The sequence below is a fragment of the Botryllus schlosseri genome, chromosome 6 (genome assembly GCF_051294905.1).
Source record: "Botryllus schlosseri isolate E-star chromosome 6, Bs_hap1, whole genome shotgun sequence".
In the NCBI taxonomy this organism is placed as follows: Eukaryota; Metazoa; Chordata; class Ascidiacea; order Stolidobranchia; family Styelidae; genus Botryllus; species Botryllus schlosseri.
Window position 1 is genome coordinate 15293558 of NC_137241.1, and position 17135 is coordinate 15310692.

The window sequence follows — 17135 nt, forward strand, 5'->3', positions numbered from 1 at the left end:
CCGGTGTTGGTCTGTGTTGATTTTGACATACCGTGGTGTGTGACGTAAATTTGCACGGTATAACTTAAAGATGTCATCTAACAGTGTACTAAATGTAACAGTTGACATTACAATATTTATTCGTTAAATCTCGATTTCGCAGCAGTATTACATCGTAGATGTGAGCCTTCAGCCAGGTGAGTTATTATTGTCAAGCGCGTGACTGTGCGCGTGCGCGGGTCAATTGAACGTTCTACAGCTAAATTATTGATGTTATTTCGAGGCCGGATTGACTTAGGTGTTCACTGTTCGACTGTTCGTGTCATTCAAAATGATGCAGTTGAACCGTCATATCATATCTACTTGCATTTGCAGCATTTCATATCCAGGAAAGATGACACTAAATATATACAATACATATTCAGTCTCAATAACAATCCGATGCTACGTGTGTTGCAGCTTACGAATGCCGCGATATAGGCCTTCTGTCTCCCAATTTCAAGATCGTCTGAATCAGTGGTTCCCAACGTGGGCGATATCGCCCCCCAGGGGGCTATTTGGCGGACTAGGGGCGAAAATAACATAGGGGGCGTCAGGGGGCGAAAACGGACGAAGGGAGACAGGAGGGGCGAAAATAACGAAGGGGTCGATGGCGCGTTACAACGGCTATATTGGAGTAAAGTCCGAGAAATGAACTTTTTTTTATTTTTTAGTCAGTCACGAAAATTTAGCTGTAAAAGTGTAAATTTCGAGGTCGAACCGAAAACTTGACCTTGTTTTTAGTCAACTTGCCGGTGATTGTAGTTTGTATGTCCATTTTTCGGTTCCCACTATTTGGGGGCGATGATCGGTGTGGAGCTTGAGAAGGGGCCGATGAATCGAAAAAGGTTGGGAACCACTGGTCTAAATCTAAATAACGACCAGCTGGTTAGATAGGCCCTGTTTACGAAATTTGGGTCAACGCATGTGCAATGTGCATCCGTTTTTCAAGTTCAAGTCCAAGTGCGCGCAAAGTGCGCATTCCACACAACCTTAATTAACTCTCCAAATTTAGAAACCATCGTGTGCCAAAAAGAGTAAGTCTTCGGGCGTCTGCTGCACAACCTATATAAGTGAAAATTTGCAAAGTAAAAAAACTGCTGATTAGCCTTATTCTACAGTCTCGTATATGTGTGTCTTATATACGCTTACCGATTTGCAGCCATGTATATAATAATTTTACTTGTACCACTTTTGTTGGCTGACCATACAGGACATATTGTCGACTGTCGTCAAATCATCTTGAAGTAATACACAGGCTAAATGAATCTCATCATCATGTATATTTCATTTTCAATATGCACGTCGATAGCATCGGAAAACGGATGTAGAAAATGCGGCTGCTGCTGGTATAGGTGATAAAGTCGCTATCGTCTCCTTTGATTTCAATAAGGGCGTAAACTCGAAGGATCACTGAGAGTAAGATCTTTTAAGGGTATATCTGAAATATATATGATACTTTCTTGGTACATGTCCATACAAGAAAAATTCCCGCCCTAGAGACTTGAGCAAAGTATAATCATTGTTGATACTAAAGCAGAAGTATAATGTTATAAAATATCATATAAATAAAACTATCGATTTCAATAGTGGGTTGAGACTGCTCTCAACTAAGGAAATAGAAGCCGTAAGGTTTAAAAGCACCGTAGTAAGCATAGGCTGACAGAATAGTTTGAGATGATGCACTCCGGATTTGTATGTGTCGATAGTCCCGATAACTTTCAATGTGCAGTCTTAGCGAAAAGAGTGCGTATTTCCACCCGAGTACAACCTCTGATATATACGGGTGTGAATATACACCCATATGGCACAAGAAACATGTACCTACGTCAGACCAATACCGCGGTAAAAATCGTATACAACATTTTAATCCTGATCATCCATGTTCGTACGTTTTCGTGTACCATACCCTAGCCGGCCCTTTGGGTCTGAATATTATCACTAGGGCAAGTTTTTGTTGCAGTAAAATCCGTTGAAAGTTGCACTCATTTTTCATAAAAGTTGCAGCAAAAAGTTGCATTTATTTTTCAAAAAAGTTACACTAAGGAGTTGCATTTATGGACAAGTTCCTTGACATGATTAAGGTATGCGATACTCGAATTGATCCTTATCCAAGGCACTGTAGCAAAACTCGTCGTTGGCGACTTCAACGAGATGAATAGCCTGAAAAAATTGACCCAGTGGAAATATAATGTTCGGCGGTCTAGCCTGAATGTGCGTCAAATCAGAAAAGACCTCAAATTTAAACGACATTGAAATAATCAAGCGATCTATTTACATATAGTACCAAATATTTCCAGTAAAAAGTTAGTTGCATCAAATATCGAAAGAAAATTGCCAAAATCTGCATGAAAAATCGTAAAAGCAGCCAAAAGTTGCCTGATAAAATGGAGAAAGTTGCAAAAAGTTGCGATATAAGATCCCTCCCAACAGCTTAAAATACCATACTACATAGCTTCGGAGTATGTAGGAAGCTGCCGGAAGCTGTAAAAAAAGTGGAAAAAGTTGCAAAAACTTGCCTTAGTCATTACACTCCATCTCTGGCTAACACAGGATACATTTTTCTTCAATTAATAGGTGCCTATATGTTGCCAAGCCTGTTTCATGGTTTATTTTATGTGTATTATATTTCAATATAATATGGACGAACAAGTAGAAATGAAATGGAATTCGATTGAACAGTTCAGGTAAAAAAATCTGAATATTGATTTCAGCACTCAGAAAAACCATAGCAGGCGATATTTTTTACGATCACATATTTCTTTACAATAAATTCTTGAACTTTTCACCTTCTTTGCGCGAGTTGGTATCAGATCCCGAAGATAGGTATGACCGTCTGGTTTTATACACATCGCTAACATTCGTTGTAGAATGCGCCACAATCTTTCTGCAACCCAGTCCGCTCATGATCCTCTTTGTCCGCCGGTGCTTTCGGAATTCCCTAATTAGATTGGCAAGGCTCGTTTTAGCATCTATAGAATCCACCGACGTAGTGCAACAGGGTCCTGCAACCCCTGCAACGGGGGTCAGTGGTGATGCACGATCTATATTTTCTGGCACGCCAAATGATTTAATGAGAATGTTATATGAAAAAAATGGAATGGAAAACCATGGCATTCCTGAATCTTGACTCCCTAGCCATGAACTGTTTAGAATGTCACACTGTAAATCCATGGGTGTAAAATAGGCGCATTCATCAGATATACACCATAGTGTAGGGTGATACACCAACTACACCCCTATTAGATCTCTCCATAAGGATTGCTGTGTTTGAATAATTTTCACCCTTTGGAGGGTGTGTGAAAGCACAATTTGGTACCTGGAAGTGCCGTTCACCTGATTTACACCCCCCACTACGGCTGAATTCCGATGAATACGCCAAATTTTACTCGTATGATTTACAGTACAAAGTAATGTTATTTTGAACCATAGATTAAACTAACATCCCAATTTAATTACCGAACCAATATGTGAATACGTCAAGACATCAACATGAAATACGGAATACGGTGACTTATAAATCACTTTGTTCAATTTTTCGTGGTTGTTTTTTGCGGATTTTCTTGGGTTTACTTGAAAATCAGTCCCAGGGAATCTATGCGGTAAGGCGTGACTATAGTTGCCAGCTTTCAGATTTTCAGTTGAGCAGATCGTCCGTGCTTAATGTGCCAGAAAAGTATGACAACAAGAGGCTACTCATGATGTGTACACCATAAGGAAAGCAGTAGATGGCAGATCAATTGGATCCCATGCCCCTCTGAATGAGTAAATGCGAAATACATACGATAATGTGTGCCACGCGGTTAGTTGATATTTAGACGTTCGGCATGCACTGTACGTAAGGTTGCATTTAAAACAAAAATCAACAAGGCCCTTGTTCAAAACATGTTTGTTATTGTTTTTTCAAACCATGACGTCACGAATATTCAATTGTGACGTCATGGTGGATTGGCATTGACAATTGAAAATATAGGGCAAATATAGCTCCTTTGACGAAATATCTGTACTATTGCTGTTGCACCGACTATTGTGAGGGTTCCAATCCAACCATCTCATATCGCATACGTCGGCTATATCAGGTGTTAATTGTCCGTAGGCTCATACAACATGTTTTTGGAAAGTATTCGCACAATTATGGCACGATTTTACAACTTAAAAAAAAACAATTTTCATAAAAGTTCTTTGTTTAAAAAACTGTTAAAAATTTGTTTTAAACAAAGTGTTTTAAACAACCATTTGTTGCAACCCTAACTGTGCGGTTGCCGAGCCCTGATGTACATGTTATTAACTATCACCCAACTGACCTTATTCTTTGCTTAAATGTGCCCAGGAAGTTGTACAGGAACGGGTTGAGTGCCGAATTCAAGTATATCAGAAATCTCAGGCACATTTGCAGGTTCTCACAGAATGTCTGGTAAATGAGATATATACCTTTATCACTGAGGATGCGAGTCAGTTTCGGGGGGGGGGGAACACTCATGAATACAATCAAGATGATACGTTATGCAACACAATTTAAAATTCAGAAAGTAAGTACCCTGGGTTTCCAAACTGCTAAAAGAGAAGTGGAAGCTTTCTAAAAGCAACATCATATATGAGTAGGTAGAGCAAGGAGACAAAACCTGCAGAATTGTCTCTTCGCCAACCCTATATTCCAGTGGGACAGTATGACCAAAATTACGAATACGATACAACAGGTGTTTGAAATGAAGTGTTATCAGGTTTATGAAATAGGCCTACAAAAAAACTTCTTTCATGCTGTAATTACCTCGCTCCCCGAAATCCCGGATATTCTCGCCACTTGAACCACATGGAAAGGCAGCCAGCAGATAACTAACAGCGCGAGTAACGACACGCATAATGCCGTCACCCTTTTGTGGCTGTCGGACGAACATTTTCGATCGCCCGTGTTCCGAAGAGAGCTCTTTCCAGTTGATCCTATTCCGGATGTCAATTTTTCTTTCGTCTCGAAACTTCTTCGACTTCTCAGCCTCGTTTTACGTAAACGTAGCACTATGCATCCGTATGATATTGTAATTACCTACAGTAAATTGGATCGAATGTTCATTCGGGTTATCACCACAGAACACCGTGCTGAATATTGTGAAACAACTGCACATCATGTGGCCAACTATGATGTTTTGTGGGTACCACTTTGACAGATAAGTATAGGCTACGTGCGCACCGTAATGACGATGTGACGTTTTCATTCTTACGCAAGGACATATTTGTCACTATAAATCTCACATCTGTTAGAAATGTGTTGGATAATACAAGCATCGTTCAATCTACTCAGAATATCTTGGCGGGCCGGATGAAACCGTCCTATGTCCGACATCCCCGCTCTGCAATAATGAAATACAGCAGAGTAAAATCATACGAGATGAGCGAATAAGACAACGCAGAAACAACCTGTAGGCTACTTGCCAAAAATACACTTTTCAATGTTATCAGTTCAGCGTGACCAGACGTGCTTATTCCTAAACATTTTATCATAGATAAAATCTCAACTCACAAGCAGCGGGAAAAGAAACATCGCAATGAAATTGAAGAGGATAAATTTCGTCATTCCGGGGTCGTCGGCGCCTGACGCATAGCAGGAGGCATATCTAAAATGTGAAAAACGTCGTATGCACTCCGAAAATGATTATGGATTTTAGTTGTGTCACGTTTCTCCGATAATGTCCACTTCGCCGTAGTAGTCCAACGAACCATCGCCTGATGAGTTTTCATATTCCCGATTGATATCATAGTAAGTAAATGTTTCATTATCATGTTCCCACGGCAGACTCCCGCATTCGTAATCACAGGCCGGATGACAGAGTCTGCATTGCTTTGTAGCATCGTTTGCAGTGAACAAAATACTAAATCCAAAATCGTCCCAAGAAAATATCGAAAAGTAATGACTAATGAGATATGTAACATTATTCACTTACACGCAATGACATCTTGATGCATGTTCCACACTATCCGAGTAATAGCTAACGGGCAAACTCATGGACACAGAGAGGACCCAAATTATGGCTGCTCCGATACAGCCGGATTTGATAGATCGTAATGAGTTCGTCGCACTCCATAAACTTCTGCACACAGCCAAGTACCGATCAATCGCCATCGCCTGTAGAGTATGGGAAATATGGCCCCAGTTACTTAAGTAGAGAACCATCAGCTGTCAAAAGAAACGCCAATTACATGGCGCTGGATTTGATGGTGTACATTAGGTATCATTATTATGTGCGTTACTGGGCTCTTTTAGAATCAATTCGGGCGGAAATAGATCGCACATATTCTATAGTACATATATGTAGCTTGGCCGGTCACGAAAGGCTACAGGTGTACAGTACAGTGTACATATCATGTATATATTGTTCACCGTAATGTGGTGGCACTTGAAAAGAGTTGAAAATCAATACCGGTCCCCGGCACTACATGCATAGTTGAGACTTACGAGTTTCAATTCAACCCACAACGTGAAGGTATATTCTCACATGCTGCAGTGTTGTAATCGCCATTGATATGTTAATTCTTACCCTTCTCAAATTGATAGTCTGAAGCATTCCGTGGACAATGGACATAGAAGCATGCGACATAACAGCATGCGACACTTCAGCATGTGTAGGTTAAATTTCGTGCTGGAGTTGGGTTACGGTTACATTTGTGGTTAGGGTTGGGTTAGGATATATAGAAGGGCTAGGATTAGTTTGGTGGTTGAAAAGTCATATGCTAAAGAGGCGCATGCCAAAATGTCGCATGCTCAAATGAGGGGTAACCCATGAATACATCGGCCGTCACAATTCCCATTATATTATCATTCCGTAGATGTTTAGATTCACGTAAACGGTACTGTCTTCAAGTTTAAACTTACCGTTATAAAAAGGATGGATGCATAATAGTTTATGTACTTCAAGGTTTCGAAAACTTTACAAGGGTAAATGCCGAGTATCCAGTCCTGTTGCAGCATTTCCGTGATTTTCAGAGGGACCGATTGAAGAAACAGGATGTCAGCGATTGCTAGTTGCAGCACATACCTGTCAGGCAATATCTCGCATATTATTGTAATTATGTGCTATTGTCATAGCTGCGCTGGCATAGTGGAGTGATCCTGCATGTATAGGTCGTCATGCTCCCCCGCGTTTACAGACACGAGGATACATACGATTTTGTTTTACAATTCTATTTTGTGTTGCGACAAATCCCATATCTGGAAGTGAATAGATTTATCCAATAGAAGATATGTTCCCACCTGTAGAGTATGTGTAAATTAATATGTGTATAATTAGCATTAACAGCATAACACTCTACTCGAGTCACACAAAAAAGGGCAATTCTAGCAAGACATATTACCGAAATACTTTTAAATGAACCAATTAGGATTCAGAATTTGAATACTTTGAAAATGTACATTTGGACATCAATTTGTAGGCAGCATATATGCAGTATTGCAAGACGAATATTTGCGAATACACAGCGGAACGGCATGTAAAATTGCAAAGCTATATTATGCGACGGAATACATTGTTTGGTCACTCCATGGATTCCACTGATACAATTCTCCAAGTATACCCAAAACCTACTCAAAAACTGGAGGTTTATTGTCTATACTATTACGAACACCTTTCGAATATGGGAGTTCATCACTATCCATGAAATATATAGTTTAAACATTTTCGATGTTATAAAAGTCGCAATCGTAAAAGGGAATAATCGCCTCACCAGTGCGATATCTTTGTGACTTTTTGCAGGTACAAGATCGAAAATATGACGAATAGATTTCCGGCCACGCCTATGGTGTATATCACGCTCCAAATGGATACCATCAATAGCGAATCCATTATAACCTATAACTTAGTGAACCATATATGTATACAGACCAAAACCTATGATACAATACCGCAGTCCCACCGTCGGAAATTTCATTACGAGACGAAGGGTGGTTATATATCGCCCATAAATGCAATGAACTGAGGCGATGTGGCAGTCAGCAGTACCATGTAGCGGTCGTTAGCATAGCTTCAAATGGCACGTTACTTTTTATGCCTTGCTGAAGCCGAAATACCGAAAACGGCTGTCCCTGTCTCTCCTGATACACCATTGTTACTGATAATAATAATATCTCGAAGAGTTCCAAACGTGAATATCGTATAACATTTCGCGATGATGCATATGATAAGATATAAAGGAAAGCAATAACAGCAGATAGAGATATCCAGTTCTGCATGGTTCCAGATATTTGCAGGTGCACTATAATTTGATCAGAAATTTTCCAACGTGATCCTTATAAGTAGGGCGAATTTTTTCGACCTTAAAAACGGAATATTCCGCACTAAAAAATGAAAATTGCGACATTTTTTACGTTAAAAAACTCAATTATGCCACAATTTTACTCTATTTGGCAATGTCAAAAAAAATCGTCATATATATATATAAAGTGCACCTATACGTGTTCTTCAGGTGGTCAAAGTAGTCAAGAAAGCTGCTCAATCAGAAGTAGAGTAGAAGAACGAGTAGAAGAACTTCTTCCATTAGCCACCTAAAACTACTTGAAGTATTAGTAGAATTGACTGGCTTCAAATCTACTTAAGTAAGTAGTTTTGAAAACAGTCTTAATTCGTTCGCATGGACTGTCAAAAGCTGCAAATTGAGCAGTGCGGAATGTGCAGAGAGCTTGATTCGTATTGATGCATCCCAGGAAGTATCAATTTTCGACAGAATATTCATTTGTCCGAATCATGGGATGCAAATTATAGTATTGATATGAAAATGCGGTAACAAGCCTTTGTTTACTAGAAGACCCCGTTTTTGAGAATATCATGGCATGGCGCCCTACCACAATTTATAAGGCTCCAAGTTTGGGCGAAGCGCAATACGGAGAAGCTGCATCGGATACGGTTTCAACACTATGCGCAATTAGTATGCCTATACGTTAATAACAAATATTGTGGAACGTAAAATTTATATTTAGTGTAGGGTTACCATATTTTTCAGCAACCCAAATTCCGGACACTCCTTAGCGCCCACTAGTGGATTTCAAAATGAGTTATGACGTCACACTAGCAAAGCTTTGCTCATAGACCAGAGGTGCTTGCTATATGAGTCTGGTTTCTAAATGCATCTGGCCGTTAAATTATTTGAATGAATTCTGTCAATAATATTGGTCGCTCCATATTACTATATAGATACTACTCTCAACCCACATGATCAGAGTTAGCGGTAGAGCTGGTGGAGGATGATGACTTCGAAAATACAGGGAGTGTAATTGCACATCGTCAAGTCATGTTCATGTCCTACCGATAAGATTGTTTATCATCCTTATGCCGGTGCGCACCATGGAGCTTTATAAACACCCCCCATCCAGTGGTTTCCAACCTTTTATGGTCGCGACTCCATCTCCAATTTGAAAATGTTCCGTGGCCCAGATCAAAATTTGACGAGCTGATTACTAAAATAAGTTAGCACCTTTGCCCAGACTAACTCACGGGCTATTTTGGAAGCTGATTACTTTCAACAAAATCACTAACCCCAGAATAAAGGTAAACGACCCCACAAAAAGTAGAAGTACTTCGTTACTGACCACCTCTGGTTTCATGCTACATCGAAACATATCCCTTTGTGGATCTATAAATCGAATTAAGTTAAAGAATTAAAATCATGGGCCCTCCTTCTATCCAAACTCCTTGAGCGTTGATGGTGATGTAACTTTATTAGAAAACCAATTCGGAGATGCCCTGCATGAGAATTGCAGCTTCGTGTAACTGTAATGTATCGCCTGTCCCCGTAATTATATTCCTTATCCTCTATAATTGCTATTTTGTCGTACACAAATATGCACTTGTCTCTATTGCTGTAAAATATTCTTTTTATTTCGAATTCCAGTCTGATCTTTGACTATCAAGTATAAATCATGTTAACGAATATGAAGCGAAAATTAGCGGTCATACTATTTCATGAAGCAGCACTCAACTGATATTCCTTATTTCAATTCCGTATCTTCACACCTGTAACCTGTGCTGTATAGATTGAGGGATATGTGTAAAATTTTACTGCATCTCTGAAAGCTGGTCTAGGAAATTAACTTCTATTATGGCAACAATACAGCGTATCCGTTGTATAATCCTGTTGGTATATAGTTTCCATAAGTAAAATGCCGTGATGTTTTGTCACAGTTTTTCGATAATAGGATACCGTATGCCAATGGTCGGGAACCTTTTTCGTCCGAAGAGCCATGTTAGCCGTATATTTTCCATTTTAGCTTCCAAAGAGCCATACATGTCAATCAATTCTTACGTCACATTTGAAAATCGCGACGTCATGTCATATTCGAACTCACTACACGTGATTAGTCGTGGGCACTATATTTTATCGATAAAAACTGGAAGGCAACTAATCATCCTGAGATAGCGCCCTTCATCGTAAATAGCTCGAAATTTATAATAATTGACATTAATCTAACAGAACTGTAGCAATGATTACGAGAATCTAAATATTGATCGACTTCTCATTTCGGCGGTAACATGAACGTTGCACTACTCGCCTGCATTTTACGGTGGTACTAGAAAGCAATACTTATCAACGAATAAAGTGGATAGCGAAGCGTTGTTTGTAATTTGGATTTGTAATTGGAATGTCACTTCGATGGCAGTTCATTTCTCGGCGTGCATCAGAAAGACAATGTGTATTTGAAAACTAGATTGTCATATTGGCGTCCCCATGTCTGCTATTCTCTTTGATCAACAAACGTATCGTACAATCCATGATTACGCAGCGCGCGATGACGGGTAGGCTACATCGAATTGGCGAGGGATATTGGTCACTGGCGCCACAGAAACTTAAATTTGAGGATTTTATAAAGGGGTCCGAGGCCGAGCCCGTAACCCTGGAAACGCCACTGTCTTGTTTATGCTGCCTCGACATTAATTATTCTGAGTCTACAATTAAAAATATGTCAAAGAGCCATATATTATACCCAAAAGAACCATATATGGCTCGCGAGCCATAGGTTCCCGACCGCTGCCGTATGAGCATGGACCTATAATCTGCACCTATACTCGAGGTACTGTGCGGATTTGCGATGCCCGCACTAAGAGCGTTGCTTGCGTATTCTTGAGAGTAACTATCACAAAACTGATTCCGACCGCTCTCGACGTATGGTTGTGTCCGTTGCTAGTGACACGTTGGATGAAATAATGGAATATGCTCTTTCTTCAACTGCATGGTCAAATGATACTATTGCCACGATACCACGACGTGAGCCAACATACGCTAACAAACTTCTAATTCGATTCCACCAGTAGTCGCAGTTATGCACTCAATTCATATAGTTCCCGTTCATACGAACTTGATATATGTAAGTAACGAAGAGTGTTCTTCCGAACCGCTTCTGAAATTCCAAAGAAATACAGTCGCTTCCTGATGTGGAGACAGCTGCATTGCATTTCTTGCATATATGTCGTCGCTAGACTCGTATAGCGTTATTGTGCTTCTATAGACGCAGATATTTGGTAAATCATACGAATTCAAACTGCATGCCCGGCAACGAAGAGTAAGAGTCGAGTATTTGGTTACACCAAATGTGCGTATGTATTGCATATATATAATTACGATGTCTTTACCGACAATAACAAATGTGAGCCCATAAAATAAGGTGAGTTCATTTCAGCAGTACTATTCCTGTAAGGCGAATGCTATTTCAATAAACTTTGAATATGCATAATCCAACCGATGCAAAACTATATCTTCACATAGATCAATCGGTGGAATACTCGTAACTTCTCCGACTCCGATGTATTCAGGTGTAACTTTTCTCCAGTCGAAGTTCCTGGCTGCGTGGGATTTGCGAATATTTCTCGCGCGGCAATGATTGCAGCGATCACGAAAGATGTTGTGAATACCAGGAGTGTATCATGAACTCGGATGCCATGTAATTTGATCTCACCGTGCTGATGTTTGTTCAAATCAATTCCGGCTGTGGCTCAACGACACTGGGCGTGCCGCAGTCCTGATATGCGTACGGTGTGCCGGAAAAGCATTACCTAATTTGTATAATGTTTAGTTGATTGTCATTTCGTAGTCTTTCAAGCCGCCAACGTGTCAGACAAAAGTTCGATCTGAGTACCTTAGCACCTATCAGAGTAGCATCAATTGTAATTTGTAATTGAGGTGAATGTAATTATTACATTTTTTCATGTAATTGTAATTGTAATTGAAGCATTTCTATTTTGTATAATTTTAATTGTAATTTGATGAAAGTTTTGCTCAATTACAATTTCAATTACATTGTTATGGAAACCTGACAACCACAACATAAATAATCAATCGATTCGTCACACCAATGAAAATCCGGTACGGACCAGGATGACGTGGGGCTGCAAGGCCTTAAGGCCTTAGTACACGCTACGCAATACACCGTCGCCACCTGTCCTAATTAGCCTATTTGCATCGGTTTTCTATGCGTGCCGCGTTATAAGTAGATAATTCAGCCATGCTAAACTGTTTCCCATACTTCAGAAGCAACAGAAAACTTTGTGAATTACATTATAGGCTAAACCAGTGGTTCTCAAACTGGGGTGTGCGCCCCCCTTGGGAGGCGTGAAAGCATCTAAAGGAGGGCGCGAAGCTCCGGTAAACTGAATTTTTTTTCCGCGATTGGCGCGATTCACCTCCATTTCATAGCTGTGTATAGTCCGAATTTGATATTGGAGAATACTCTCATCAACAGTCATAACCTTCCACACTATCAAACTATCTGTAAGGATTGCTAACATTCTGGTTTCATTGTGTGATATGCAGGGCATGGTATGATATGGTATGGCATGGTATGGTATGGAAGTATGGTATGGATCGATATTTTGGTATGGAATATGGAACAATGCAAGTATGGTATGGAATGGAAGATTTTAATCTATGGTATGGAACGACATTTTCAAATTTCCATACTTTGGTGTTTTATACATTTTATCGTGATCTGTGCAAGCTTCATGAAGCGTATGTTATTCGCTGTTAAGTGTTCACGTAATATGTTATATATGTGATGTGTGAACGACTGAACGTGAACTATTGAACGCTGTGTAGGATCAAATACACGCTTGTGCAACGGTTTTTGGAGCATTTGAAATGACATGATTTTGTGATGTAATAATTACAACAGTAATGTTGGTCCCATATTCTATTCAGCCTAGACATGACGTCTCCCAGAACAGTCTATAATGTGACGCAATAATTGGTAATATTGGCTACTCCAACTACCTCATTCCTTGAGTGACGAGAGCTTACAAGCAATCATGATACAACGTACTTAATGCTCAATGTGATTGATAATTACATTTCTTCTGAAACATTATCCGCACATTTATACTATTCACATGCCGAGATATCTTATTGGTTATATTTCAAACGCTCTCGCATTAGGATTATAGATCAGGGAGTAGAGTAGATCTAGTTTGAAATTCTCGCCACACCAACCCAACCTAATACTGTACTAATAATCACGCAGATCGCTGCAGTATTGATCGCCTGCAGCTGGGATATTTTATGGGTGCTCCTATGTTATAATTTATTTTGCGAGTATATACTTCAAACTTGCATGTGCCTCATGCCAATGTACCGGAAATGCGATGATATTCATATGGAGCGGGGGGCCGGATATAGGAAAATTAAGTACTTGGCGGGCTGGATTGCTGGATGGATAAATTATTCGCCCATGTATACAAGGAATAATTTGTATTTATTGAATGTATTTTATCGACAGCAATGTCAATTCAAAGCCATTTCTCGCCGATATTGAAAATACTATGTGGATTTGAGAACAGCATTGTCATACAGGCGCCGCCATGTCTGCTTCTCTTTGATCAACTAACTCACAGCGCAATCCTTAATTAAGAGTTCAAAGTGTTTGATAAGCCCCCTTACCCAAAATTTACCAAGATATCAATTCATTAGGGTTGAGTACACCGTAAATGCCGATAATACAAGTCTTCTCGCTTCGGAGAGCTTACCCGTAAGCTCCCCTCTCGCACGCTGCGCAGTGCGCACACCTATATAATAACATGCAGTCACTAAAATTTGACGTTTAGGCAAGTAGTGGAGAATCTCGGCAGACTCGGGCCGCGGGCCATATTATCATGTAAGACGGGAAACTGTCCGCGGGCCGGACAAAATATCGTTGCGGGCCGTATGTTGCCAGTCCCTTTTATGGACGGTCCTAGATGACAATCTGCTGACTATCTCATTTTGCTCGCGGAAGCTGTAGAGTAGATGTACACGGCACTTCACCACTGTGAACTAAACCTCACCAAAACAGACTCTGTGAAACTATTACCAAGAGTTAGATTCGCATCATGGCTAGTTTAAGCAATAACGACATCCGAAATATCAATAATATAGGTGCTAGAAAAGGTACTATACTTATGATATTGAAGCAGTGGTGGCCCTACGAACCGGGGGGCCCTGGGCGAGACGTACCGGGGGGCCCCCTATAAGTATCTATCCGTAAATTCTGGGGGGCTCCGCCCCCCAGACTCCCCTTTCGCATCGGTTATTATTATCTATCTTTCACCACCGCAAAAAGTTTGCACAGGTGCTGGATTTGGCCATGTCTATTTTGCATGTGTGCAAGGATAGACTACATCAAAACTAAGTAATTCTACCGCATGCAGAGACGTGATGATTATCGGGATACGGGACTTTTCTTACAAATGCAGTGATTTGATGATGATTGACACATCTGTAAGGAATCATATTCTTGCTTGGTGCACGGATTTCCATGTTTATTCGTCATTCTCCTTTAAAAAAGCGCAAAATCCAAATAGGGGAGCCCCTTCGACCAGGGGGGCCCCGGGCGACCGCCCACCTCGCCCACCCCAAAAGCCACCACTGTATTGAAGTATTTGAAAGTACGGAATACGTATCAAGTATGGTATGGAACAACGTTGGTATGGTATGGAAAATTGCAAGTATGGTATGGAGAGAGTAAGGCAAGGATGGAGTATGGAAAATTCTCGTTCCATACCATACCATACCATGCGCTGGTGATATGACGATAAGTGGGGCACGAAATATTTCACTGTCATAAAAAGGGGCGTGTCTAAAAAAGTTAGTGAATCAGTGGGCTAAACTAACTCTTAATATTTGGAAATGAATGAACAACAAATAAACTCTTCTGAAACCTGTGATGAACCATTTCCTACACCACGGTCATAGTTTTAAAATCTCTGACCAGTACCAAGGCTTGCTGCAACAATTGCAAAAAGTAATTCAAGTGTCCAATCAAGGCTTCATCAAACTTGATCACGCATTTGTTGTGATGTTATCCCAATCTTACCTCCAATCTTGACCAAATTTACTGGGGCCAGAAATTTTCGCACCCTAATGTTCATCAAATGCAATCTAACAGTTTCCGAGCAAGTGAAAATGTAAATGCGAACCAAAATGTTGTAATTCGCTGTTATCAGGAGGTTATTTCCTTTTGCATTTATTTTAATTTTACACATCTTATCGGTATCATCCTAATCGATGACGCATTACCAATTACATTTCATTATCCTCACTCAGCTCCGAGTAGCCTAATCGTTCTATTACATTTCATTGACTGTCCTTTAGTCTATTCGCTGTTAGTCGCTCAAACTTTTGGTTGTTAACAGTCGCTTCAAACATTTTTCTGTGTTTGTAGTGTCCAGTACTCATGATTAGGAATAGTTGGAATACGTTCGAGTTTTTTTTTTAAATAAATGGTATTCTACGTATCATGAATGAAACATGAAGAGACTGAGATTGTTGCTAATTACGTCGCTACGGTTGTCAAAGAACACCTCTCTACCGAATCAATTATATGTTTAACAGTAGGCCTAATAGTAATTGTAATTGTTATAAATTACATGTTTACCAGTAATTGTAATTGTAATTGTAATTTGATATTTTTAGCATTGAGTAATTGTAATTGTAATGTAATTGAAACATGCAAGGGAGTAATTGTAATTGTAATTGTAATTGTAATTTGATATTTTTAGCATTGAGTAATTGTAATTGTAATGTAATTGAAACATGCAAGGGAGTAATTGTAATTGAACTGAACTGAATTATTGTAATTGATCCAGCTCTGGCACCTTTACGTCCATTTCGCGATGGGACCATCCCTCACCTGTTGAGAACCCTTTCTGTATATCATGCACGTATAAAACAATAAGGACATGGGCGGGATATGTCTCCAGTTGTGTGTGTCTTTGTGTAGATTGTGTGTACTGATTGTTACCTCGGACGCTGATCATAGCGCGAGCGACTGATTGATTGCTCGTTAAATTAGTTCGAATGGTGTTGGTTGATGGTCGTGAATATTGGCACACAGAGCTCGCGTGACCCGTGGAGAGAGAGTTGGTTGTTGCGCTGCAGTTGTGGCATTTTCCGTTTTCATCTTTTCAATATACTTCGCACAAGTTGGCGGGCCAGATATGAGAAATGAAGTATTGGAGAGGCGAATTCCTGAATCGATAGATTAATCATGTATACGTTTTAATATATTCTTTTACCCATGACGGCGCGAATCTTTATACGTGTCGTCAAAGTGGATTTACATTGACAATTAAAAATATAGGGCAAATACCTAAATGTGGCTCCTTTGACGAAAAAGGCTTCCGACCTCTGTCAAAAACGGGCCAAAATATCTTTAACCAGGACTACATCGTTATGCTCGTTATGTAGCATATTTACGGCCGGCGACTATCGTCATCAGAACATCCATTATGTTCCAGTGATATATAACTACGTGCTATAACCGTTGAACCTACGATTATTTCGAGGGTTCTGACCATTCCATATTGCAGGGCTAATCAGCCTTCTTTGGCGTGGTACACCCTTTTAACGCTTTATCGAAACTCGTACACCCCTGACCAGAAAGATCACTGATTCCGTATAGTAAGCCTAATCCAGGGGTGTTCAACCTTCTTGTTATTCACGGCTGTGTTTCAATTCCATATCTAGCACACGACCGCATTCTGGCGGAGACTCGTCATGGTCAATCTGGACGACTATACTCATGTTACTGGGATCTTCGCACCAAGGAAAGACTTGTGGTGTTCTGTGTCATCACTGATTTATTAAGATATACCTTGTGTATATAAGTTTTCAAT

General features: G+C 40.0%; 1 protein-coding gene across 5 annotated transcripts; it reads right to left on the reverse strand.

Moving 5' to 3' along the window:
* Positions 1-1282: 1282 nt before the first annotated feature.
* On the reverse strand, positions 1283-11101 carry LOC145441100 (somatostatin receptor type 5-like). Of its 5 annotated transcripts, none has more exons than XM_080318897.1 (9): positions 7732-11094; positions 6884-7046; positions 5955-6136; positions 5688-5882; positions 5534-5627; positions 4787-5059; positions 4323-4429; positions 2808-2959; positions 1283-1459 (listed from the first exon to the last, which is right to left on the reverse strand). In XM_080318897.1, exons 1-9 carry the CDS (start codon positions 7848-7850, stop codon positions 1404-1406), a joined length of 1341 nt encoding a protein of 446 aa, XP_080175023.1. In that variant the 5' UTR covers positions 7851-11094; the 3' UTR covers positions 1283-1403. The 5 variants fall into 5 exon arrangements, with proteins under 5 accessions (XP_080175023.1, XP_080175027.1, XP_080175026.1 ...); XM_080318899.1 differs by lacking the exon at positions 1283-1459 and adding an exon at positions 1506-2181 and having other exon boundaries at positions 7732-11099; XM_080318898.1 differs by lacking the exon at positions 1283-1459 and adding an exon at positions 2213-2502 and having other exon boundaries at positions 7732-11101.
* Positions 11102-17135: the final 6034 nt, after the last annotated feature.